This window comes from Panthera onca, chromosome B4 (assembly GCF_046562875.1).
Source record: "Panthera onca isolate mPanOnc1 chromosome B4, mPanOnc1 haplotype 2, whole genome shotgun sequence".
Lineage (NCBI taxonomy): Eukaryota > Metazoa > Chordata > Mammalia > Carnivora > Felidae > Panthera > Panthera onca.
Window position 1 is genome coordinate 41,998,761 of NC_138345.1, and position 27,378 is coordinate 42,026,138.

A 27,378-nucleotide genomic window follows, 5' to 3' on the forward strand; every position below is an offset into this window, starting at 1 on the left:
TGTATCTCAAGTGGACACAAAAGATGCACACATCTAAAGTCAACTTTTCCCTTAATTCTTAAACATCTATGATCTGAGCCTTTACCTTGTGGTCATGCAAGGAATTTAGTCCCCGTGCCTAAAATTTCTGAAACTCTTCAGTGCATGTTTCGATTACTTCTCAAGTCACTTCTCGAACTTTCTTTAGGATCACCTCTATTCTCTTGCCGTGTTTCTTCCTAATATTTCTGCTAATCATTCATTAATGAAGATTTAAAGAAATCAAGGGAAAACAAAATGGAAATTTAAAATTGAATATCGGGGCATCTGGGCGGCTCAGTTGGTTAAGCGCTGGACTCTTGATTTCAGCTCAGGTCATGATCTCAGTTAGTGATTTAGAGCCCACATTGCCTGATTGGGATTCTCTCTCTGTCCTCTCTCTGCCCCTCCTTCCCTCTCTCTCAAAATAAATAAACACGATAAGATAAGATAAGATAAGATAAGATAAGATAAGATAAGATAAGATAGGGCAATTCTTGCCCTTGTGTCCATTACCCTTGCCAAGTCACAGGGATTCCCTGTGCCATGTTTCTCGAACTTGTTTCTATTCAGAGCAGAGGCCACTCTCTAATAGTACTTCTTCACCAGGTCTCAGTACTCCTAGGAGTAGAAAAAAGAAAGATAATAATCTAAAATCATTTCACCAAAGAACAATCTTGACACCCATTGAAGAGAATTCTTTTGTTTATTTGCAGAGCTTTCCCTACAAGTTTTAGCTAAGTGTTTTTAGCGTTCATAATCAGAGGGCAATGGGTTTTTCTAAATAAATGAGCTCCTGGGGCGCCTGGGTGGCTCAGTCGGTTAAGTGGCTGACTTCGGCTCAGGTCATGATCTCGCGGTCCGTGAGTTCGAGCCCCGCGTCGGGCTCTGTGCTGACAGCTCAGAGCCTGGAGCCTGTTTCAGATTCTGTGTCTCCCTCTCTCTGACCCTCCCCCGTTCATGCTCTGTTTCTCTCTGTCTCAAAAATAAATAAACGTTAAAAAAAAAATTAAAAAAAAAAAAAGACTAGGGATCCTCTCTTCCAACCAATATGTAAGAGACAGAAGCATGATATTGTCTTCGTACTGTTTTATACCCAGAAAAGACTGGATATTTTTCTCTTTACTCCAACAGTTGTCATAGCTAAACTATCTAGTATCACATTTTTGTGGTTTGCAACTGGCCTATATTACTCCCATATTGAGTCTAAATTATTTTTCTCAACCAACATTATCGATGCCCTTACATGCTTATGGTCTCTCTGAAAATTATCTGCTTAGCATTTTATTTACTCTTTAAGCTAGTCAAACACAATCACACTGTATGTTCACAGCTGGTGAATTGTGTGTTATAGTTAATCCCATACTGACTTTCCCCCTTGTTCTCGATCTTGTTCTTTCTCCACATCACCTGTAATATCAGTCCTTTGCTCCAAATCTGGATGGATTTTATCCCTGGTAGCTTATTCATGTTGCACTTGACATCTTCGGGTTTTTGATATTTGAGCTTCCTAATGTTCTCCAGCATAGATTTGCAACTCCTCCTTCTCCCTTTTAAGAGTTCTTTGTAAGAAGGCAGTTTACAGTCACAATTTGCTTTCCTTTCAACCAACCGAACTCAACACAATATGGTTTCTACTCCATATTTTATATTTTTCCTTTGCTTGACAATAACTTACCTAGTAGTGTTTAGAAAGAACCAGAAAAAACATGTATGAATACCGTACATCCTTGGTCTCAAGATACTAGAACTGCCTAGATCTATCCAGTGCTTGTAAGTACATTTCCAGTCCCACAAGTTATCGAGAAGACATTAGAATAAAATAAAAGCCTTGAACAATATGTCCAAGAGCAAACACATTAATTTGTGTAAGTGTGACATAATCAGACTTCTCTTTTTTCTCTTAATAATGTTTCTGTTATTTGTCTTGATGTTGGGAGGTGAAATAAACTGAACACTGGGAGGGAATTTTTTTTTAATTTTTTTTTCAACGTTTATTTTTGAGAGACAGAGAGAGACAGAGCATGAGCAGGGTAGGGGCAGAGAGAGAGGGAGACACAGAATCGGAAGCAGGCTCCAGGCTCTGAGCTGTCAGCACAGAGCCTGACGCGGGTCTCGGACCCACAAGCCATGAGATCACGACCCGGGCCAAAGTCAGACACTTAACTGACTGAGCCACCCAGGCGCCCCTGGGAGGGAATTTTTTTAAATGTAGATAGTGGCCAAAAGATTTTACTTATAAAAATGTTTGTCCAAGACCACAGCTCAAGAAGGATCCATATTGAAAAGGAAGAAGTACAATTTCTATGTCACAATTTCATATGACAATACTATACATAGAACACCCTAAATCACCAAAACTCTGGTGAAACTAATGAATGAATTCAGTAAGATCGCAGGATACAAATTAACATGCATATATGGGGAAGTAAATGTGAGTGACACACATTTATACCTTACATAGTGAATGAACAAAAAAATCAGCATTATGTTATGAAGGATTATTGCATACGACAAGGAGTATTAACAAGAAGGAAAAGCAACTCCCAAGAAGTGAGATATTATGTCATCCTCAGTAGGTTTCCACATATTGTTGCCTTTATGAGGTATGTACAAACAAACATGGGAAGGGAGCAATTATAATAGGAAGAGTTGGTGAAGGAATGAGGGCCTGGTGAAGTTAGCAAGGCTTGCAGAACATTAAAAATGTAACAATGTAATTAAAATCTGTATGGCAGGAAGTAAAGAAGTTAATGGACAGTACAGAAAAATAGTTTATGAGAGGAATCTAAATCCGAGAAACTCCATTAGAAGATTGAGGAGAAGGACAAAAATGATCTGTAGGGGATGGAGAGTGGAAATACAGCCTAGGAAATAGAGGTCTTTTCTAAATTATCAATCCCAATAGATGGGATAAAAAATAATCAAATATGTCATTGGAGTAGCAAAATTTTTCTAAATAGAGAATGAAACACGTAGATTAAAATGGATCATTGTACTTTAGGAAATAAATAATAAAAAGAGAATCACACATATTATTTTAGCAACATATTTTAACTACACGGGGATGAATAGGTAACCTATAAGCTAACGGAACAAAACAATACTGACCCCAAACTTATTTTCTGCAACTGGTGACTATGGATATACAGTAAGGAACTGTTAAAGTGTTTATGACCCAATAATTCTACTCAATCAACTCATCTGCCATGTGTGTGGACAGCAGAATGTTTTAGTTCTTCAATGTTTTAAAAAATGTACCCTCACACACAACGCCCAAAATGATTTCAGAAAGAAGAAACAGGGGCGCCTGCGTGGCTCAGTCGGTTGGGTGTCTGACTTCAGCTCAGGTCATGATCTCACAGCTCGTGAGTTCGGGCCCCATGTCGGACTTTGTGCCTACAGCTCAGAGCCTGGAGGCTTCAGATTCTGTGTCTCCCTCTCTCTCTGCACCTCCTCCACTAGCACTCTATCTCTCTCAAAAAATAAACATTAAAAAAAAATTAAAAAAAGAAAGAAGAAACATAAGTGACTAATTAAGAAAAATATGGGAAAGCAGAACAGGAGGAAAACAGGGCGAGATAGAAGAAAAATGTGTGTCAGCAGGACTACAGGCTAAGTCCTTCTGGAATCAGCGAAACTAAGCGTGAGAGGAAATGCTGAGTTTATTACTTAGGAGAATTTGTGGTTGAATTTTTCACCTCTTGCCATGTTCTTCTTCCTTCCACAGTCCTCCTTCCCTGGCTACTGTCTCTAGGGTTCACAAGAGAAGGAGAAAGTAAGCACGAAGAGGAAGTAAATTTGGAAGGAATGAGGAAATGTAGTCAATGTGAGGGCTATGACCTCTTCCTAAACAGGGAAAGGAAGTAAAAGCGGGCAACTCTGAATTGCAGCAATTAAAGTGAGGGTTATAATGTGTTCATGAAAGCTCATATGATTTGAAGGGCTATGACTCTGGAGTAAAGACTAGTAATTTTCTATGTCAGTTTTGCTCTTAAGACTATGTTGTGGAACACTACTTAATTGACCGGACTTGAACGTTATTGGTCCTTACACACGTGGCAGGTAGAAAAGGGACCAGAGCAAGAGTAGTGTAGGACATAGGGCCAGATTAAGACCTTCATGCTGTTCCAAGTTCTGAAGACATTATGGGCTATTTCATATACACAGTTCAAAAGAAAAATGTTGAACATTCAAACATGAATAATGAAGCTCCAAAAGGTTCTCGATTATTTCCCAACAATTACTCCCTTAATGGTTTGTTTATATTTAGAATATGAAAAATTCCCACCAGTTGCATTTAAACACAGTAATTTGATGGTCCCTTAAGGACATGCTTAGTCTTTCTGTTAGGTAAGTCTTTACTGGAATCATAGTCTAAATACTTTGTGTGTGTATGTGTGTGTGTGTGCGCGCACACCTGCATCCCTCCTCCTTGATTCCTATCTGTGAAATTCACACATTCTTATATGGCAAACTCCTGCTGCTTTGTAACTTTCCTCTCTGTAGGATTTCCTTGTTCTTTTCCTAGGTAGTCACTTAACGTTACTCTTAAGTTCCCATTTGAGCTTTGCGCAGTGGCAGTATCCTAGCCAGTGAGGTTTACTGGAGGCGCGATTATTGCTAATTAAGTTTCCATTTGATGCACTTTGTCCTCTTTTGTACTCCCACGATCTCTCCCTTTCAAATAGGTCATATTCCTGTTCATAACACATCTGGAATTTATTCTATTCCGCTTCCTCACCTCTTTCTTTACTCCTCTGGACCCACAAAAACTTGATTTACCAGTGAGGGTAACTTGTTTCCTTCCTGCTCCCTCTCGAGCCTTAGACTGTCCCATATTCTTGTCTCTCAATGAAACAGATGACAATGAGTTGACCTTATCCTATATTGATGCTCTCCATCTTAGTCCTGCCTTCTGGAAATACTGTTATGGTTAAATGAGGCAATTATCATAAAGTGCTTACCACATTGACGGAGACAAATTAGACAAACATTCAAGTGTAGCTTTGTTTGTGTGCATGGAGTGAGCTGGAGAAGATTGAGCTGAATCTGAGCATTTAATGTCATTGACACCCCAATTTTGTTTTATGTCCACTTTACACATTGGGTTGAAGGCCCTATGGTTAAATTGTAAAAAAGAAAAAGGGTACTTCTCTAGGGGAAGGGTTTAAAACTCACTTTTGCAATGTCAACGAAAAACATCATCTGAAAATTTTAAAAATTTGAATATTTTGCTACCTCTCTTTCCTCTTTACCTTGTTGCATATTTGGTTTCCAAAACAAAAATTTCATTTTATTTCTTCATATATTTTTTAAAGTTTTATTTATTTTATTCACTAATCTCTGCACCCAACATGTGGCTCAAACTTACAACCCCGAGGTCAAGAGTCCATTTTATTCCAACTGAGCCAGCCAGACACCCTGAAGATAAAAATTTTAGAATCATGTTATTATTATTGCTCTTATAAACACTAATTTTTCCTTAGGTTTTCCATTTCTCTTTCAAGGATTATTTATTTCATTCACATAGTTTTATAACTCTAGTGAGAGCAATTATTTAGACTTAATTCCCATGTTTAACTGTTTTTTTTGTTTTTAATAATTCATTTAATTTTTTTCTACATTCTTTAAATTTTTTTATTTTTTTATTGTGGTACAATGTATATAACATGAAGTGTACCATTTTAATGTTTTTTAAATGCATAATTCAGTATATAGTTCAACTAAGGACTTTAAGTGTTATGTAACCGTCATCACTATCTATTTCCAAAACTTTTTCATCGTTCCAAACAGAAACTCTGTACTATTTAAGCAATGGCTCCCAACACTCCCCTGCCCCAGTCCCTTGTAACCTGTATTCTACTTTCTGTCTCTGTAAATTTACCTGGTCTAGGAACCTCATATAAGTGAAATCAAGGGGCGCCTGGGTGGCTCAGTTGGTTAAGCGTCTGACTTCCGCTCAGGTCACGATCTTGCGGTCCGTGGGTTTGAGCCCCACGTCGGGCTCTGGGCTGATTGATGGCTCAGAGCCTGGAGCCTGCTTTTGATTCTGTGTTTCCCTCTCTCTCTGCCCCTCCCCCGTTCATGCTGTGTCTCTCTCTGTCTGAAAAATAAATAAACGTTAAAAAAAAAATTTAAAAAAAAATAAGTGAAATCAAGCAATATTGTTCACTTATATCTGGCTTACTTCTCTTAGCATGATGTTTTCAAGGTTCATCCTTATCACAACATCCTTTCTATGACTGAATATTATTCCACTGTATTTATATATACTACATTGTTTTGACTTACAAGTTTTTTATTTTAGTATTTCATTTGAAAGAGCATATCATTGGGTTTATCTTTATCTGTACTTAATTTAAAGACATCATATCCTTTTATTCATACATCAAATTTGTATTTTCGTATATCAATCAAAGAGCTAGAGGTATGTCATCATTATGTTCCCCACTAAGTACTGGTTTTATCTTGTTTATGTCACCACCTTTGGCTATAGCTTTGTTTGTGCATTTATTTGAATATGTTAATCAGATTCCTTTTTTTGCATTTAAATGTGTAGAAACTAGAACATTTCATAATACTACTGTTAAGATATGTAAATTTCATAAAATTATAATGAAGATATACACGTTAATTGTACTGAAATAATGATCCCTTACACTCAGTTGGATATTTGTTGCAATGAAACCACTTGATTCTGTTGGTGCGAAAGAAAATAGTTAATTTAAAGGGATTATCCCCCTTTCCCCATTTTCCCTTTGTCTTCCTTGAGAACTCACTTTAAATAAGAGATGAGGAGAAGTGGTAACCCTCTTGCAACTATGAGGGCTAGGTCAAGAAAATGGCAGAAATTCAAATTAAATGTTCTCACACTACTGAACTACTGCATAATTCTGGATTTGTCCATTTCTACAGGTCCTGTTATATAAAAATTAAATGTTCTTATTAAAAAAGAAAGTGAGATAGTAGGCTATCATGAGGATAAAGACCACATTTCCTCATTATTGTATACACAGTATCTAGCAATAGAAGATGGCAAACAAGTGTTTGTTGACAGAATGAATATACAAATGAATGTATATATATGAATGAATATACAAAATGCTTAACATATGTTATAAAAGACTACGCCAAACAAGTAAATTATAATCATGAATTTATGAAGCTATAACATGTAAACTGCACCTTGAAGTTTTGTATTTATTTATTTGTTTTTAAATGTTTATTTATTTATTTTTTAATGTTTTTATTTATTTTTGAGAGAGAGAGAGAGGCAGAGCATGAGCAGGGGAGGGGCAGAGAGAGAGGGAGACACAGAATCTGAAACAGGCTCCAGGCTCTGAGCTGTCAACACAGAGCCTGATGCAGGGCTCGAACTCACAGACTGTGAGATCATGACCTGAGCCGAAGTCGGACGCTTAACCGAATGAGCCACCCAGGCGCCCCAAATGTTTATTTATTTTAAGAGAGTAAGAGAGACAGAGCATGAGCAGGGGAGGGGCAGAGAGAGAGGGAGACACAGAATCTGAAGCAGGCTCCAGGGTCCGTGCTGAGCTGTCAGCATAGAGTCCAATGTGGGGCTTGAATTCATGAGCAGTGAGGTCATGACCTGAGCCAAAGTTGGACACTTAACTGACTGAGCCACCCAAATGCCTCTCATTTTCACCACTTCTATTCAACAAAGTACTGTAGTCCTAGTCAGAGCAATTAGGAAAAAAAGAAGAATAAAGAAAGAAAACACATAGAAATCATAAAGGAAGAAGTAAAATTACCTGTTTGCAGAAGACATAATGTTATATATAGAAAATCTTAAAGACTTCACAAAAAAACTTGTTAGAATGAATAAACAAATTCAGGAAAGTTGCAGAGACAAAACCAACATTAAAAAGTCAGTAGAGTTTTTTATTTACTAACAATGAACTTTCTAGAAAGAAATTTAAAAATAATTCAATTTACATTAACACCAAATAGACTAAAATGCTTAGGAATAAACTCAACAGTGGTGGTGAAAGACATATACACCTAAAATTATAAAACTTTGATGAAACAATTTCAGTAGTCACAAATAAATGAAAAGACATCCTGTGTTCATGAACTGGAAGATTAGCATTGTTAAAATGTCTCTAGTACCCAAAGTCATCTATAGATTCAATACAATGCCTATCAAAATTCCAATGACAACTTTTACAGAAATGACAACAGAATCTTAAAATTCATTTAGGACCAAAAAGACTCCAAGTAGCCATACCATATTGAGAAAGAAGAACAAAGCTGAGGGCCTCATTCTCTCTGATTTCAAAATATGTTACAAAGCTACAGTAATCAAAACAGTATGATACTGAAAAATAGACACACAGAGCAATAGAACAGAGTAAAGAGCACAGAAATGAATCAACACATTTACAGTCAACTGATCTTTGACAAGGATGCCAAAAATACACATGGAAAACTCTTCAACTAATGGTGTTGGGAAAACTAGACATCCATGTGCAAAAGAATGAGATTGAACCCTATTTTACACCACTTTCAAAAATTAACTCAAAATGGATTAAAAATTTAAGCGTAAGACCTAAACCATAAAAACTTCTGGAAGAAAGCAGAGAAAAAAATCTTGACTTCGGCCTTGGCAATATGACCAAAACCATAGAGAACAAAATAAAAAATGGACAAGTGGGATTACGTTGAACTAAAAAGCTTCTGCACAAAACGAAAAGGCAACCGACAGAATGAGAGAAAATACAAGGCATATATCTGATAGAGTTATATATGTAAAATAGAGAGACAGCTCTTATAACTCAAGAGATTTCATATAATCAAAGGAATTGAATAAACATTTTCAAAAAAAACCCATACAAGTGGCTGAGAGGTATATGAAAATGTTCTCAACATTACCTATCATCAGAAAAATGTAAATGAAAACCATAATGATCACTTCATACCTGTAGAGTGGCTATTATCAAAAAACAAAAGATGAAAAGTGTTGATATGGAGGAGAGGGAACATTGTACACTGTTGGTGGGAATATAAATTGATGTGGCCACTATGAAAAACAAGGTAAAGTCGGTTAGGCGTCTGACTCTTGGTTTCAGCTCAGGTCATGATCTTATGGTTTGTGAGATCAAGCCCCAGGTCAACGCAGGCCTGCTTGGGATTTTCTCCCTCGTTCCTTCTCTCTGTACCTCCCTCCTCTCAAAATAAATCGATAAACTTTTTTTTTAATTAAAAATAGAATTATCATATGATCCATTAATCTCACTTCTGGAAATAGACCCAAAGGAAATGAAGCAACCTAAATATCCACTGACAAATGAATGGATAAAGAAAATGTAGTATATTCATACAGTATAATATTATTCAGCCTTAAATAAAGAAAATCCTATAGTAAATAATATTGTGTTAAGGGAAGATGTTAAGTGTCCTTATCACAAGAAATAAAAGAGGATGAAGAAAAACTTTTGGAGGGAATGGATAGACTTATAGCATAGGTTGTAGTGATTTTATGGGTATACGGTGTGGTGTTTTTATGGACATGGACTTATCTCCAACTCATTGAGTTGTATACACTAAATATGTACAACTTTTTGTACGTCAGTTAGACCTCAATAAAATGGTTTTTACAAAGAAAAACAATAAAATTAATGAAACAAAAATTTGTTTCCTTGAGAATATCAACAAAATTAAATGCTTAGCTAGACTTAAAAAAAGAGAGAAGACCCAAATTACTAAAATTAGAAAGGAAAGTAAGGGGGAAACTGGGTGGCTCAGCTGGTGAAGTGTCCAACTCTTGATTTCAGCTCAAGTCACGATCTCACATTCATGACATCAAGCCCCGTGTTGGGCTCTGTGCTGACAGTGTGCAAACTGCTTGGGATTCTCTCTCCCTCTCTCTCTGCCCCTCCCCTGCTCTCTCTCTCTCTCTTTCTCAAAGTAAACAAATAGACATTTAAAAAAAAGGAAATAAAAATAGGAATATTACTAATAACCTGATAGGAATAAAACTAATTAAAATAGAGTGCCATGAACAACTGTACTCTAGCAAATTATATAACCTAGATAAAATAGACAAAGTTCTAGAAACACATAAACCAAAAAAAAAAGCTGACTAAAAAACAAACAGAAAATTTGAATATATTTATAACAAGTAAAGAGATTTAATCAATAATCAAAACTTGTCAACAAATAAAAGGGCCAAGACCAGATGGCTTCATTGGTGAATTCTATCAAACGTTTAAAGAAGAATTAACACCATCTGTAGACTAACATCTCTTATGAATATAGATGCAAAAGTCCTTTGTAAAACACTAGCAGATTGAATCTAATAGCATATTAAAAGTGTTATACATTATGACCAAGTGGTGTTTATTCCAGGAATGTAAGTGTGGTTCAAAATAAGAAAGTAAATCAATGTAATAGAGCACATTGTATGGTAGGTATTACATTAACAGATTATACTTATGATTATGTCTTGGATGTCTGCTTTCACCCTTTCTATTCTGCATTTTACTAGAATTTCCAGCGAGAACAATTAATTACTCAATAAAAAGGAAATAAAGACATCTAATTCAGAAACAAAAGAGTGAAACTACCTCTATTTTCAGAGAACATGATTTTATATGTAGAAAATCTTAATGAATACACCAAAATAAAACCTACCTATTTCAACTAATAAAAAAATTTGTAATGTTGCAGGATACAAAATCAGCACACAAAAATCAGACATACAGATGGCAAACAGACATGTAAAGATGCTTAACATCACTGATCATCAGGGAAATACAAATCAAGGCTACAATGGGATATCACCTCACACCTGTCAGAATGGCTAAAATAAAAAACACAAGAAACAAGAAGTGTTGGTGAGGATATAGAGAAAAGGAAACCTTTGTGCGCTGTTGGTGGGAATGCAGACTGGTGCGGCCACTGTGGAAAACACTATGGAGGTTCTTTGAAAAATTAAAAATAGAACTACCCTACGACCCAGCAATTGCACTATTGGGTCTTTACCCAAAAGAATACAAAAACACTAATTTCAAAAGATATATGCACTCCTATGTTTATTGCAGCATTATTTACAATAGCCAAATTCTGGAAAAAGCCCAAAAGCCCATTGAATGATGAACGGATAAAGAAGAGGTGTTATATACATACAATGGAATGTTACTCAGCCATAAAAAAAAGAATGAAATCTTGCCATTCGCAACAACATGGATGAATCTAGTGGGTATAATAGTAAGTGAAATAAGTCAGTCAGAGAAAGACAAATAACCATATGATTTTACTCACATGTGGAATTTAAGACACAAATAAGCAAAGGAGAAAAAAGAGAGAGAGAAACCAACCAAGAAACAGACCATAAAGAACAAACTGAGGGTTGATGGAGACCTGTGGGGGGGAGATGGGCTAGATGGGTGATGTATGTAGGTGTTGAATCACTAAATTTTACACCTGAAATTAAATTACAGTGAAATATTACAGTGTATGTTAAATATTACACTGTATGTTAACTATACATATGTATTTATATGTGTATGTATATATCTATGTATGTATATGTGTATCTCTCTTTATATATGTATTTATATATTTATATTTATATATATTTATATATATATATATAAAGAAGATGTGGTGTATATATATGTATATATGTATGTATGTATTTATGTATTTATTTATATATATATGTATTTACATATGTATTTATATATTTATATATGTATTTATATATTTATATTTATATATATTTATATATATATAAAGAAGATGTGGTGTATATATATGTATACGTATGTGTGTGTATATATATATATATGTATATGTGTATCTCTCTCTCTCTCTCTCTCTCTATATATATATATGAATGGATAAAGAAGATGCATACATACATATACATATGTATACACCACATCTTCTTTATCCATTCATCAACTAACTGGAATTTAAATTAAAAAATTTTTAAAATCTGTTGAATTTCTCTATATTAATGGTGAAAAAATCCAAAAACAAACTTAAGAAACAATCCCATTTACATAGCATCAAAGGAATGATTTCTGCAGTCTCCTATAAAAAGAGATCTATTATCACTTAATCCTAAATTTAATAATTTTCTATAACTTTTCTCTGTCTCTTGAGAAAGTGAAAAAAAAAAAAAAAGCCATAAACAGGGTTTCTGTTTCTTCTTATTAGTTTATTGAGGAACTTCACCAAACATCTATAATTGAAACAGTCTAGGTCTTTGAAACTTAATGATTACCATAAAGAAATATACCAGAAACTATTTATTTATTTATTTATTTATTTTACCAGAGACAACTTTAAAATATGTGGTAGAATAAAGGGAAAAGAGAGGGTTTGAGATGAGAACACAGAGAAACAGTAGCTTACTTTCTGTTATTGACACAAATTGCCAAAATGAGGCAGTGATCAACAGTGGGAGAAGTAGGATATAAAACTGTCATGCCAAAATGCAGGGATTATCTCCTTGTTTTTCATTGAGAAGCTTCTTTTTTTTTTTTATTGACATTTTTTAAAAATTTATTTTTGAGGGAGAAAGAGACAGGGTGTGAGCAGGGAGGGGCAGAGAGAGAGAGACACAGAATCTGAAGCAGGCTCCAGTCTCTCAACTGTCAGCACAGAGCCCGACATGGGACTCGAACCCATGAACCGTGTGATCATGACCTAAGCCAAAGTCAGATGCTTAACTGACTGAGCCATCTAGGTGCCCCATCACTGGGAAGCTTCTGTATGATTCCAATATAGCAGAAAAATGTTGCTGACCTCCATTTGCATAAAAACTCCTTTTGCATAAAAACTTTCAGAATGACAAGGAAAGTATTTCCTAAAAACCTGTAACTGTGCTTAAATTCAGTAGGTGAAAACTCAATAGACCAGATGCGTATACAATTCTTGGAGAGAGATAACATACAGAATAATATGAAATGAGTATATCAACCCTCCAAATGCATATTTAATACCATATATAATACTATTGAGACATATGAGTTGTAGCTCCAAGAATATTTCAAATTTAGCACAGGAAGAAATCCAAGGGCAATTGGCAGGGTAATAACATTCATGTCCTAAAGTCAGATTCACAAATAGAAATTCTAGGAAGCCCAAAAGACTTTAACAGGAAAATTATTGCAGGGCCAAAAAGCGCCAAGTGTCTGAAGAAAATAAATATTATGAGAGAGAGACAATAAACACAGCAAATGAAACATCTTATACCTAAGGAAACATTTTTAGAAAATGTACAAGGTGTATAAAATAACTAAAAGTGAGATATTCAAAGAGACATTAAAGGATATTTCATTAATTTAAAAAACCCCATAGGAGCACCTGGGTGGCTCAGTGGGTGTAGTGAAACAGTTCTGCCTCTTGATTTTCATGGTGGTTACACAACTATATGCTTTTGTAAACACTTGCAGAAGTACAGCCTAAAAGGGAGAGAATTTTACTGTATTATACCTTAGTACAAGACATTTAAAAAAATTTTTTTTAATGTTTACTTATTTTTGAGAGAGAGAGAGACAGAGCATGAGCCAGGGAGAGGCAGAGAGAGAGGGAAACACAGAATCCGAAGTAAGCTGTAGGCGCTGAGCTGTCAGCATAGAGCCCAAGGCGGGGCTCAAATTCACAAACTGTAAGATCGTGACCTGAGCCAAAGTTGGATGCTTAACCGACTGAGCCACTCAGGTGCCCCCAAGATATTTTTTAAATGTTAAAACAATAAAGTTTTCAGTAGAAAACAACATTTTCATGATATTGGAGTAAGTTGTTACTTAAATAGGACACACACATCACTAACTTGAAAGGAAATAAACATAGGTTTCAACAATATTAATATGAAAAACTTCTGGTAATTAAATGATGCTATTAAGAGGATGGAAAGGCATCCCTCAGAGTGAGAGAAGATATTTACAATTCACACATCTATCAAGGACTCATATCCAGAACACATAAAGGACTCCTAAGTTCAATAAGAAAAAGACATACAACTTATTAAAGAAAAATGGGCAAAAGACTTGCACAAGTACTTCACAAAACACAATATTCAAATAGCCAATGAGCATTGCTCAATTTCATTAATCATGGAGGAAATGCAAATTAAATCTATATGGAATACAGCTACATAGCAGAATAGCTCAAATGAAAAACACCTGGGGCGCCTGGGTAGCTCAGCCAGTTAAGCGTGTGACTTCAGCTGGGATCATGATCTCATGGTTCGTGAGTTCGAGCCCCGAATCAAGCTCTGCACTGACAGGAGTCAGCTTAGGATTCTCTCTCTCTCTCTCTCTCTCCCTCTCTCTCTCTCTCTCTCTCCCTCCTCTGCTCATGCTCTCTGTCTCAAAATAAATTAAAAAATTATCACACACACACAAAAAATTAAAATGAAAACCAACTGGCGATGCAAAGTGTTGGTGAATATGCAGAGGAAATCTCTCATGCTGTGGAGGTGTAACTAATATATCAAAATACATGTACAGAATAGTTATAAAGGCACCATTTGTAAAAGCCCCAACTTTAAAATCACCAGCATTAAAATGAATGAATTAAAAAAATAAATAAATAAAAATAAAATGAATAAATAAAATATGGTATATTCACACAGTGGAATACTCTATAGCAAAGAGAAGGAAAGAACCACAACTACACTCAACAATATTATAAATAGATCTCACAAACAATATATAAAACAAACAAAAAATTCCAGACACAAAAGATTACATAATTTATGATTCATTGATATACATTTCCAAAGCAAACAAATTATATTGTTAGATGTTCAGATATTGTTTACACAATGGAGAATGGTAACTAAATGAGCGTACAAATGGGGCTTTGGGGATGTTGGTATGTTCTTTTCTCGATCTAAATGACAATCACTTGAGTGCGTCCCTTCTGTGAAATTCATAGGACTGAACAATGTGACTTGCGTACTTTTTTGTGTATGTTTGCCCTTCAAAAATTTTACTTCAAAGTGTACTGAAAATCTACTCCAGAAACTACAAACATAATTTTAAGAGACCTAAAAAGTTAGGAGAGAAGACTGGGAATACTTCAGTCTGAATGTATCCCACCCCTCCTCCAATTTTAAAGTCAACACATCCCCTTCTCCTAAGTTGGGCAGCAGCCAGAACCACCAATCCATCAGGTGTGGCTTCAGGCTCCGTAGAAAATCCCCATAGAGAAAGTTGAGGCAAGCCTGTCCCTTCTCCGTGTGAGAGTTTTTTCAGAGAGTCCCAGGGCAAGGATTAAGCATGGCGTTTTCAAGCATGGCTTGACTTTCCAGTAACTGTAAGAATTTGCTCTGAAAATCTCTTTCCAGTTCATAGGAGGGATAGCGAATTACAGAAAGCACAGAGGTCACAATAAACTTATTGGAGGAAAAGCGCTCCTCACACCATCAGATCTGTAATTCTTTTTAATTTCTGTTTTGTTATTGAAGCATCTGCTTCATATCACTAATCACCAAGGAAATGCAAATAAGATCAGTAATTAAAGGCAAGAACTACCTCATTCGTTCTTCTATGCTCAGGACTGTGTTTGGTGCTCAGAGTCCGCTCAAAGTGATGAGCAGCCGAATATAGCGCAAGTAAGAAATTTACACGCTCCCTCAGTAAAAGGCAATCCCTGCATCTCGACTGGTTAATCAGAAGCAGATTTTGAAACTGGTAACGGGAAAGTTGACCTCAACTGACACTAGTCAATTCAGTTAATCTATCAGATAGGTACATCTCAGGGAGAAGCGCTGAAGACTTACCTTTCAGCACTCATATTCAGAAACCTGTGGGAGTTCTATGACAGTTGGAACTATACTGTTGATCAGAGTGGGTTGACTGACACAGGTTGGCACGCAGATTATAAAAAGAAGGAAACGACACAGAGTGTGTGCTGAGAGCAAAAGGGATAGTGGTATAGAGAACTTAATAACCTGTGGGAAGAGGTTGGGAAATGAAATGGGGTTGGGAAGAGAGATGGGCAAGGAAAAATCAGAAGGGGTTAGCAAATGAAAGAACAGGAAATATTAGTAAGTGGGCATATTTTTTTTTTTTTTTGAACCCTCTCCTAAACTCTCTTCGGAGTTGTTCTCTCACCTGAGACAATTGAGTTCCCTCACAGAGACCACCTAATAAGAGAATAGCAGAGATGGCACAAACGGGCAAACTGGGCTAAAAGGGGCAAAACTACAGTCATTCTTCCTCCCTACTTTGCTTTTGTCTTCCTAGATTCCAAGATGGCTGAGACTACTAAACTTTGGGGTATGGCGCCTGTCATACTGAAGATGAGCAAAGACCCCACAAACTTCTACATAGGGCGGTCACTCTGGTTCAGCATTACTTTTCTTTACGTTTCAGTTGTGTACGTGGTGCAAATCACCTGGCTTCGTCTGTTCCGAGACTTCCAGTGCCACGGAAACATCTCCAAAGTCTGTCTAGCAGAATGCTACGAGAATCACTTCACTAGGCCTGTGTTAGGAGTTTGGTATACGGTTGGCTTTGCCTTTTCCACCATCTTTTTTGTGATGGAGTTTTTGGTCTGTCAGAGTGTGCGTAAACTGACCAAGATATTTAGGAAGGAATCTTTAGGAAAGAAGCCTAGCAACACTCACGGCAACACGGAGTACGTGAAGGCAAATGAAGATGAAATTTTTGACTTATCCCGGGAAAAGCCCCTGTTGGCAATGTATCTTGTCTACTTTCTGATACAGTTGTCTATACAGGTGATCTTCTTGGCCATTCTTATTCACTATCACCTACCACTGATTAAAACCCCCATTTGGTGCAGTACCCCCATGTGTCATGGGCCCTATGAATGTGTGCTATTGGGGACACAGGAAAAGATGATGTCCATTATAATTCTGGCTACATACTCCGTGGTCATCATGATGTTTTGTATTATGTTCTTCCTGTACACCATTAACACATACCTAGCCATGGGACGTAAGTTTCTCTGAGGAACACAGAGGCTCTATGACATCCTCAGAGTAGCCCTGATGATTATCACTGATTACAAAACGTGGAATGATTGCAAAGGAGGCCTGTAGCAGTCTCATTCTGGAAGAATACATACTTCATCCTTCTTTCACAGTCCCCAGGACCTGCTGGTTTTAGGAAAATAAAACTTGGATACGACAAGCCTGCTTTCTTCTCTTTGGGGTAATCAATTTTTCCTAAAGAAAAAATTAGAATCATTTTCAGAGGATTATAAACGGAGGACTGAGAGAGCATTCCACCCTACCAGTTTTGATATGCGATCACAGTGAAATTTTAAGGGCTATTCTTTTCCATTTTGTTGGTTAGTAACTTCAGATTGAGATTAAGGGGATTTACATAATGAGAATTTTAGAGGGAGGGACACAGTGGAAAACTACAGATAATCAAACGTCATAGCTTCTTTAGTATATTTAGAATCATATCTACTACGTACAGCGTTCTTCAATCAGTATCTTCTGGGATTTCCTACTTGAGTAAGACTTCAGTGCAGACGTTTCAATGAAGGTTAATACCAAATATGTTGCAAAAATAGAAAACATAAATGAATAAGAAAAAAAGGAAACAGTATGTCCTCAGAGCTTCAAAGTAGATGATTTAGCTTCAGATGTGTATTAAGGAAAGGGAGAGAAAGGAAACAGAAGCAGCACATGTATTTCTGTACTTGAACGGCATCTATTTCCCTTTGGCACTTTATTTCGTCATTACCAACTACTAGCTTATTTTCAGCAAGTTGCACCAATTTATGTAGAGGTGATTACATTTGAGAAGCGAATTCTTCATAGAACAATTGAAGATTCTCCGTTGGTAGATTTAAGTTATAAATGCAGGCACTGCTGCTGTTAGTGGGGGTATGGATACATTTGGGGGCTGCGGAAATAGCCTACGGATCTTTAGTGAGCAAGGAAAGTTGTTCCTTATGAACCCAGGTGCTCACCACAAAATAAACAGCAACTTAGAAGACGAGATTAGATGCTATTGTGTGGATAGATGTATTTATAGAGTCAGGCATGGGCATGCAGTACTAGAATGGAAGCCTGAGAATCCCTGTTAATGGATCTCAGTTTGAACTCCATCCAGAGTCAAGTGAACTTGCAGGATGAATGTCTGGTGATTGGTGTGCCCCTCCCCTCAAGCTCCTCTTGTTATGCTACCTGTAGATTACGCTTTAGGTGATCCCAGATGTCTATAATTTCTGACACAGGAAGACAAGGCACAAGCCAAATGATCTCCATGGCCCATTTCAAATATATCTATATCATCTTCTCAATAGAAATTAAATACCTATCATGCCATTCATTTGGCATGTGTAGGTAATATCTGTCCAATTTTCTCCATCATCACTCTCACTCTTTACTATTACATGATTATATCCCACTTGGATCTCAATAATAGCTGTCTTATGTTGACCACCTCCCAATACCGTTGCCATTTCCATGCTTTGGTTCCTCATTGTCCTAAGAAAAATCTTAAACTGTTTTTTTTAATGTTTATTTATTTTTCGAGAGAGAGTGAGAGAGAGAGAGAAGGAGCACGAGAGAGGGAAGGACAGAGAGACAGGGGGACAGAGAATCCAAAGCCGGCTCTGCGCTGACAGCAGAGAGCCAAATGTGAGACTTGAACTCAAGAACCTGAGATCGTGACCTGAGCCAACACCAAAGTCGGACACTTAACTGACTGAGCCACCCAGGCGGCCCAAAAGTTTAAATTCATAATTTTTTTTTTTTTTTTTTTTACAAAACTCTACTTTGTTAGCTTCCTATTTAGCAATCCAGTCTTGTTTTTGACCATGACCTCCCAACACATCCACACTTCACGCTCCATCCAGGTGTTAGAGTACCTTATAATGCAATGCTCTTTTTGACTTCTCAGACTTCACTCAAGCTCTGCTTTCCAACTGTGACCATTTTCACAACAACCCTGATTCCCATTCTCTGAATCTACCTAACTTCTGCTAGTTCAGCGTAGATGTCACCCCCTGCAGGAGGACTTCCTGGCTCTTCCAAGTCTGAGTGAAGAGAACTCATTCTGTGATTCTGTGTTCTTACCTAATCCTGACACTTGTAGCCATGAGTGGCTTTTTGCCTTTATCACCAAGATACAACCTTTTCGTGACAGACAATATGTCTGATTTGCTTCCTAACTTACACATAAGGTTAAAACACATTGTATACATTGAATAACTATTTGCAGATAAAATTCTTAAATGAAACAGGGGCACCTGGGGGGCTCAGTCGGTTAAGCATCAGACTCTTGATTTCGGCTCAGGTCACGATCTCACAGTTCATGAGTTCGAGCCCCATATCAAGCTCTGTGCTGATGGTGTGGAGTTTGGGGTTCTCTCTCTCCCTCTGTCTCTCTCTGCCCCTCCCCCACTTAATTGCTTTATCTCTCTCTCCCTCTCTCTCAAAATAAATAAAATCAACGTTAAAAAATTATTAAATGAAATATTACTGTGGCCCATAAAGTACTGTTAGAAATACCAGTATATCATATAAAGAAATCTTAGAAGGGCTTATATATCCAACTGTCCAAATCTTTTTCCCATTTTTATTGGATTGATTGTGTGATTATTACTGAGCTTTGAGAATTCTGTATATATTCTGGATACAAGTTCTTTGTCAAATTACATAATTTGCAAATATTTTCTCTCAATCTGTGATTGGTCTTGGCATTCTTTCAATGGTGTGTTTCACAGAGCAAAAACTTTCAGTTTTGATAAAGTGAAGTTCACGAAATTTTTCTTTTAGGATTTATTGTATCTAAGAATCCTTTGCCTAACTGAAAGTTGCGATGGTTTCTATGATTTTTTCCAAAAAGTTTTCTAGTTCCACAATTTACAGGTAGATCAATAATTGGATTTGAGTTACGCTCTACAGAAGGCATGGGAAGAGCTTCCTTTTTAAACACTGATTCCATTTTTTTACACTATTTGTTGAAGAGGGTATCTTTTCTTTATTGAAGGGTTATTGTGTCTCTGTGAAGAATAACTGACCATATTTGTGAGGCGTATTTCTGCACTCTCTACTCTGTTCCATAGTCTCTGTTGGGCTTTTCACCATTCCTATACATTCTTCATTACCGTAGACTTAAAATTAGCCTTAAAATCAGGTTCTGTGCATCATCCAAATTTGTTCTTATTTTTCAACAATTTTTTGGCTAGTCTAATTACTCTGCCTTCCCATATGAATTTTAGAATGCACTTGTTGCTGTCTTAGATTTTGAGCCTATTTCGAATCTACTGAATAATTTGTGCCAAATTGACATCTTGACCATATTCACTCTTCCAATTTATGAACACAATTTCTCTCTCCACTTATTTAGGTCTTCTTTTTTTAAATCTCTTTTTGATTCATGTTTTGTAGTTTTTAACATGAAGATCTTGAACATATTTTGTTATATTTTTACCTACATACTTTATTTTTCCTGGTGCTGTTATAAATGGTACTTTAAAATTATTTTATTTCCAACTCTTTATTGTATATGTATGTATGCAGGATTTTGTATGTCAACATTATATTCTGCGACTTTACTAAATGCATGTATAAGTTCTAGAAACTTTTTTTTAAATTCCTTATGGTTTTCTGTGCAGGCAATAAAGTTGTCTGCAAATAGAGAAAATTTTAGGTTTTCCTTTCTAATATATATGCTTCATATTTCTTACTCTTGCTTTATCGCACTGGGTAGGTATTCCACTCTAATGTTGGGTAGGAGTGGTGACATCAGACATCATTGTTTTCTTTCCAATTTAAAAAGTAGTTAGGGGCAGGCACCTGGGTGGCTCAGTCGGTTAAGCATCTGATTTCGGCTCAAGTCATGATCTCATGGCTCATGAGTTCAAGTCCTGCGTTGGGCTCTGTGCTGACAGCTCAGAGCCTGAGCCTGCTGGGAATTTTGTGTCTCTGTATCTGCCCCTCCCTGGTGCTCTCTCTCTCTCTCAAAAATAAATAAACATTAAAAAATTTTAAAAATAGTTATTAATTCTTTCACCTTTAAGTATAGGGTTGCTGTAGATGTATTTGTAGATGACCTTTCCTTAGATTAAGAAAGTCCCTTTCTATTCTTATTTTCTGAAGATTTTTATTATTTATGTATGTTAAAATTTGTCAAATGCATTCTTTGCATTTCTGATTGCATTTAGGGCTCACCCAAATAATCAGGATAGTCTCCACATCTCAAAATCTTTAACTTAATCCCATCTGAAGGGGCGCCCAGGTGGTTCAGTCAGTTAAGCCTCCGACTCTTGGTGTCAGCTCAGGTCATGATCTCACGGTTTGTGAGTTTGAGCCCCATGTTGGGCTCTGCAGTGACAGTGTAGAGCCTGCTTGGGATTCTCTCTCTCTCTTTCTCTCTGCCCCTCCCCTTCTCACACTTTTTTTCTCAAAAATAAATAGATAGACTTTAAAAAAAAAAATCCCATCTGCAAAGACCTTTTTTGCCATGTGAGGTAACCTTCAGAGGGCCCAGAGAACAGGATGTGTATATGTTTTGGGAGCAATCATTCAGCCTACTACAGACAGTGAAAAGAAACACTGAGAATAATTACATAGCAGCAACAGGTGCAAACAGGGACTGTTGTAGGCAAACCGGAGTATACCGTCCCATATTTGGAGGCAAGTTGGGGAGCCTCAGGTTTCTGAAATGTTCTTCCATAAGCAACCGTGAAACAGGAAGCATGGATAACGGTCACTGTCCATTAAAGAGAGCAAGTTGCAGAGGAAATAATTATCCTTGAGATAGAGGCAGAAAGCTGCTGGTCCACACAACACCTGTGTGTGTATCCTGCGGGATGCAGCCCAGCACAGGATATAGGGATGTGGTGACTGTGCAAAAATCAGCCTTCACAACCACATGCAACAGTCCTAGATAGACACTGATTTTATAAGAAGATGGGGCAGAGAACGTATTTGTGAAGAAGTTCGGAATTCCAAAAAAGAAGCTACATTTGAGTCACTGAAAAATACTGTCTCCTCCTTCCCCTAACAGTGCCTTTCATGGAACAGACATTTTTATTTTCGATAAAGCCCAACATTAATTTTTTTTTCTTTCGTGGGTTGTGTTTTTGGAGTTGTACCCAAATCTCAATGCCAAACTCAAGATCACTTAGATTTTTTACTATGTTTTCTTTTGGACGTTTTAGAGACGTAGATTTAGATGTAGGCATAAGATGTATTTTGAGTTAATTTGGGGGGAAGGTGTAAAATCTGTAGAGCTATGCTATTGTTTGGTTTGGTTTTTTTTACATATGAAAAAAACAAATACTTGTTGAAATGCCTATCGTTTCTTCATTGCACTGAGTTCGCTGATTCTTCAAAGACCAATTGACTATATTTGGATAGGCCCATTTCTGCCTTCTCAATCCTGTGTGAGCAATTTGCTGAGTTTATACAGCTAAAATGTGAGAAACTAAATTTGGACCCAGGTCCCCTTACGCTGGAAGCGTAGCTTTCGGCCACTGCTGTTTGGCAGAACATATCTTTCTACTGCTGTTTGGCAGAAAATATTAAACATTTTGGGGGGAAATTCAACAAAAGGATAAAACTCCCTGGGCAGTAAACTTCTACCTTCACTTTTTTCAACTTGCCTTCACCAATCTTCTTCCTGACCAACTGTGGACGACAAAGTCAAGGGAAAGCCTTTGGCTTACCTAGCTTGTCTTCCATGACTTATAATGATTCCTGCTTCTCATAACCAACAAAATTTGTTTTTGTATTTGACCCAAAGTGTGTTCCAAATTCCAAGTGAAAGGGTAGAGCAGGCACGACTGGCCATGCACAGCTGTAAGTTCCTAACTATTCGGGTTTCCTATACCTGATCTTTACATGTGATCCTGTCCGGCTTCTAACTCTCCCCACTTGTGTTCATCATCTTATTTCCACCACCACTTCACACCTTGAACTTTGGGTAGAGCTCCATTTTCTCAGCAATATCCTGCTTTCTCTGGATTTGTGGCTCCCCTACTTCTGGTTCCGTCTCACCTACACCGTCTCTGGCTTCCTGGGGTACATCCTCCTTTGGCTTGGTTTGATCCATGGATTCACCACTACAAACAATGTTTTCATCAGAATCTTACTTCAGAAAGGTAGTGTCCAGCATGGCTCCGATATCTAGAGTGCCATGCTCCAACCACATAACTATTTTCTTTTTTTTTTTTTTTATGTCTATTTATTTTTGAGAGAGAGAGACAGACAGAGAGTGAGCCGGGGAAGGGGCAGGGAGAGAGGGAGACACAGAACTAGAAGCAGGCTTTAGGCTCCGTGGTGTCAGCACAGAGCCCGACACAGGGCTCGAACTCAGGAACCGTGAGATCATCACCTTTAGCCGGTCAGAAACTTAACCTACTGAGCCACTCAGGTGCCCCCACATTACTATTTTCAACCTTACAAGCCCCACGAACTTTATTTATTTGTGGTCTCTAATCAGGTATAATGTTACCTTTAGATGTCATTGGCCATATCATTTTCAAATCTTCACAGGGATTAGATATAGCAAGTCTGAAGATGTTTAAGGGAGGGAAAACTCCGAGGAGTGATACCAATGAAAAGAAAGCCATCAATAGTGATATATCAAAAGATACAACTGTTTCAATCTGAAATCAAATAGTGAAGGAGCAAACAGGTCAACATCCCATTTCACTATAGTTCCAATGGTGTACAGTCAAGGTCATTTATAATGATGACTCTTGAGTGGTTAAAACATAATCAGTTATCTTCAGTATATTCCGATTAAGAAAGAATGAGGGGCACCTGGGTGGCTCTGTCAGTGTCCGACTTCACTTCAGGTCTTGATCTTGCTGTTCGTGAGTTTGAGCCCCGCATTGGTCTCTGTGCTGACAGCTCAGAGCCTAAAGCCTGCTTCTGTCTCTAAAGCCTGATTCTGTCTCCTCTCTCTCTACCCCTCCTCCTGCTCATGCTCTGTCTCTCTCTCACAAAAATAAACATTAAAAAAAAAGAAGAATGAAAATAAATCACATCTTTAGAAAGATGTTCGCCAAAAGTGTGAAAGCGGTAAAACAAAACAAATTTTTAAAAACACCTTATAACGGTAATTAAATCGCTTGAAATATTCATCTTGAGAAAAACGATAGTCGATGAAAATAGTTAAAGAAATGAGAAAGAGAAAAGCAGCCCGTGACACCTGGGAGCTGGCCTGATACTCAACAGCTCAGCCTTGGCTTTCTCCTGTCCAACATAAGAAATTTCACAAAACGCTGGCACTCAATAAGGCCGCTGTATGTGACCATGACGGATCGAGATGAAAACAAGACCATTCCACAATCAGGAACACCCAACAAAAGTATAAACACTGTTCAAACCACAAAAATGACCATGTGTCCTCTATTATGGCCAATAGGAACGACTGCTTCTTCTTTACTAAATAAAGCCTTAGCCTGTCCCTAGTTTTCCTTTCTTCCAGAAAAGATTTGTGAAAATACCCAGTCATACAATTATCTTCATTTCCTGACAGCATCCAATCCAAGCCCTGCCTCCTTAAACTCCCCCGCAAGTCACCCAACACAAGCTCAAATCTTATAACAAATTATTTCTAATATATCTGTAGGAAGCACCACAAGATTCCCCATGGAGTGCATTTCTGCTCACTGCCAAGAAAAATAAACGCACTTTCTTTAACTTCAGGTATGTTTGTGGTAGTCTATGGATGGAGGACATTGACAGAGGGTAGCACGGTATGCTGTTTAAGAGACTGTTGTCCTTTGAATCCCGGTTTACACCAGCTGTTTAAATTAAGTAAATTAATTTTTAATCTTTCAGCCCCAGTACCCTTATTGGTAAAAAAAGAAAGAAAGAAAGAAAGAAAGAAAGAAAGAAAGAAAGACAGACAGACAGGGCAAGAGGAGAGTAAAAAGTATATCTTTTACAAAATTGGGTTGAAAATTAAATATACAAGTATCTGTTGCCTTGTTTTAGCTGTTAGAATACCTGGGGTGCCTGAGTGGTTCAGTCGGTTAAGCATCCGACTCTTAATTTTGGCTCAGGTCATGGTCTCGTGGTTCACAGGACCGTGCTGACAAGTGCAAAGCCTGCTTGGGATTCTCTCTCTCCCCCTCTCTCTGCCGCTTCCTCTCTCTCTCTTTCTCTCTCAAAAATAAATAAACACACATTTAAAAAAATCATTCCTCTAAAAACAAAATTTATCCCACATAACAAATTCAGTCTGAGATCATCTAAGGGTTCACTCAATGACTTGCTCAGTGACTTGTTGACTCCCAGACGCCACAGACTCAAGTGACTAAAACTTGATGGTGGTAGATGGCAATGCACATAGAAGTGGTCTGGGCAAGGGCTAACTCCTAGTTTGCGGAGATGTATCCTAAACTTCCCCTCCTGCTTCTTGCACCCATTAGGATGGGTCTTCTTAATGAAGACAAGTTTGGAGAAATTGGAACACTCATACGTTTTTGGTGGGAATGTAAATCGGTATAGCCCTTATGGAAAAAAATATGGAGATTTCTAAGAACACTAAAAACAAAACTACCATGTGCTTCTGCAACCCACTTTGGGGTGTGTATCCCAAAGAATTGAAATCGGGATCTTAAAGATATCTGCACCCCCATACTCGTAGCAGCATTATTCACAATAGTCAATATATGGAAAGAACCCAGGTGTTCATCAATGGATGAATGGCTAAAGAAAGTGTGATATATACACACAATGGAATTCAGCCTTAAAAAAGAAGTAAATCCTGGGGCGCGGGGGTGGCTCAGTCGGTTGAGCATCGACTTTGGCTAGGGTCATGATTTTGCGGTTTGTGAGTTTGAGCCCTGCATCGGGCTCTGCGCTGACAGCTCAGAGCCTGGAGCCTGCTTCGGATTCTGTGTCTCCTTCTCTCTCTTCCCCAACCCCACTTGTGCTCTGTCTCTCTCTAACAAAAATAAATAAATCTAAAAAAAAAAAAAAGAAGAAGAAGTAAATCCTTCCCTTCCCCTATGTTCATCTGTTTTGCCTCTTAAATTCCACATATAAGGGAAATCATATCCTATTTGTCTTTCTCTGACTGACTTATTTAGCTTATTATAATACACTCTAGTTCCATCCACATTGTTGCAAATGGCAAGATTTTATTCTTTTGATTGCTGAATAATATTCCATTGTACATATGTACCACATCTTCTTTATCCATTCATCAGTGGATAGACATTTGGGCTCTTTCTATAATTTAGCTATTGTTGATAGCACTGCTATAAAGGTTGGGGTGCATGTTCCCCTTCAAATCAGCATTTTTTTAACGTTGGGATAAATACCTAGTAGAGAAATTGCTGGTTCATAGGGTAGTTCTATTTTCAATTTTTTGAGGAACCTCCACACTGCTTCCCAGAATGGCTGCACCAGTTTGCATTCCCACCAACAGTGGAAAAGTGTTCCCCTTTCTCCGCATCCTCGCCAACATCTGTTGTTAATTTTTGGCCATTCTGACAGGTTTGAGGTGATGTCTCATTGTGGCTTTGATTTGTATTTCCCTGATGATGAGTGATGTTTAGCATCTTTTCATGTGTCTGTTTGCCATCTTACTGTCTTCTTTGGAAAAGTGTCTATTCATGTCTTCTTCCCATTTCTTCACTGAATTTTTTGGTTTTTGGGTGTTGAGTTTGGTAAGTTCTTTATAGATTTTGGAGATTAAGCCTTTAGCAGATATGTCGTTTGCAAATATCTTCTCCCATTCTGTCAGTTGCCTTTTAGTTTCGCTGACTGTTTCCTTCACTGCACAGAAGCTTTTAATCTTGATGAGGTCCCAATAGTTCATGTTTGCTTTTGTTTCTCTTGCCTCCGGAGACGTGTCTATAAAAAGTTGCCGTGGCTGAGGTCAAAGAGGTTGTTGCCTATTTTCTCCTATAGGATTTTGGTGGTTTCATCCATTTTGAATTTATTTTTGTGTATGATGTAAAAAATGGTCCAGGTTCATTCTTCTGCATGTCGCCGTTCAGTTTTCAGAACACCATGTGCTGCAAAGACCGTCTTTTTTTCCATTAGATATTTTTTCTGCTTTGTCAAAGATTAGTTGGCTGTAAGTTTGTGAGTCCATTTCTGCATTCTCTAGTCTGTTCCATTGACCTATGTGTCTGTTCTTGTGCCAGGACCATACTGTCTTGATGACTACAGCTTTGTAATACAGCTTACAGTCTGGAATTGTGATGCCTCCAGGTTTGCTTTTCTTTTACAACATGACTTGGGCTATTCAAGGACTTTTTTGGTCCCATACAAATGTTAGAATTATTCATTCTAGCTCTGTGTAGAATGTTGGTGATATTTTGATAGGGATTGCACTAAATGCATAGACTGCTTTGGGTAGTATCTTAACGATATTTCTTTTTCTAATCCATGAGCATGGAATGTTTTTCCTTTTT

At 37.4% G+C, this 27,378-nt stretch overlaps 1 protein-coding gene and 1 pseudogene across 1 annotated transcript; both read left to right on the forward strand.

The window, feature by feature from the left end:
- The first annotated feature begins 4,584 nt into the window (after nt 1-4,584).
- Nucleotides 4,585-4,649, forward strand: LOC144617009 (U4 spliceosomal RNA; annotated as a pseudogene).
- An 11,184-nt stretch (nt 4,650-15,833) lies between these two features.
- On the forward strand, nt 15,834-17,159 carry LOC132660378 (uncharacterized). Its single transcript, XM_060604370.3, has 2 exons — nt 15,834-15,869; nt 16,251-17,159. The coding sequence occupies exon 2, from the start codon at nt 16,259-16,261 to the stop codon at nt 16,976-16,978; it is 720 nt and encodes a 239-aa protein (XP_060460353.3). The 5' UTR covers nt 15,834-15,869; nt 16,251-16,258; the 3' UTR covers nt 16,979-17,159.
- Nucleotides 17,160-27,378: the final 10,219 nt, after the last annotated feature.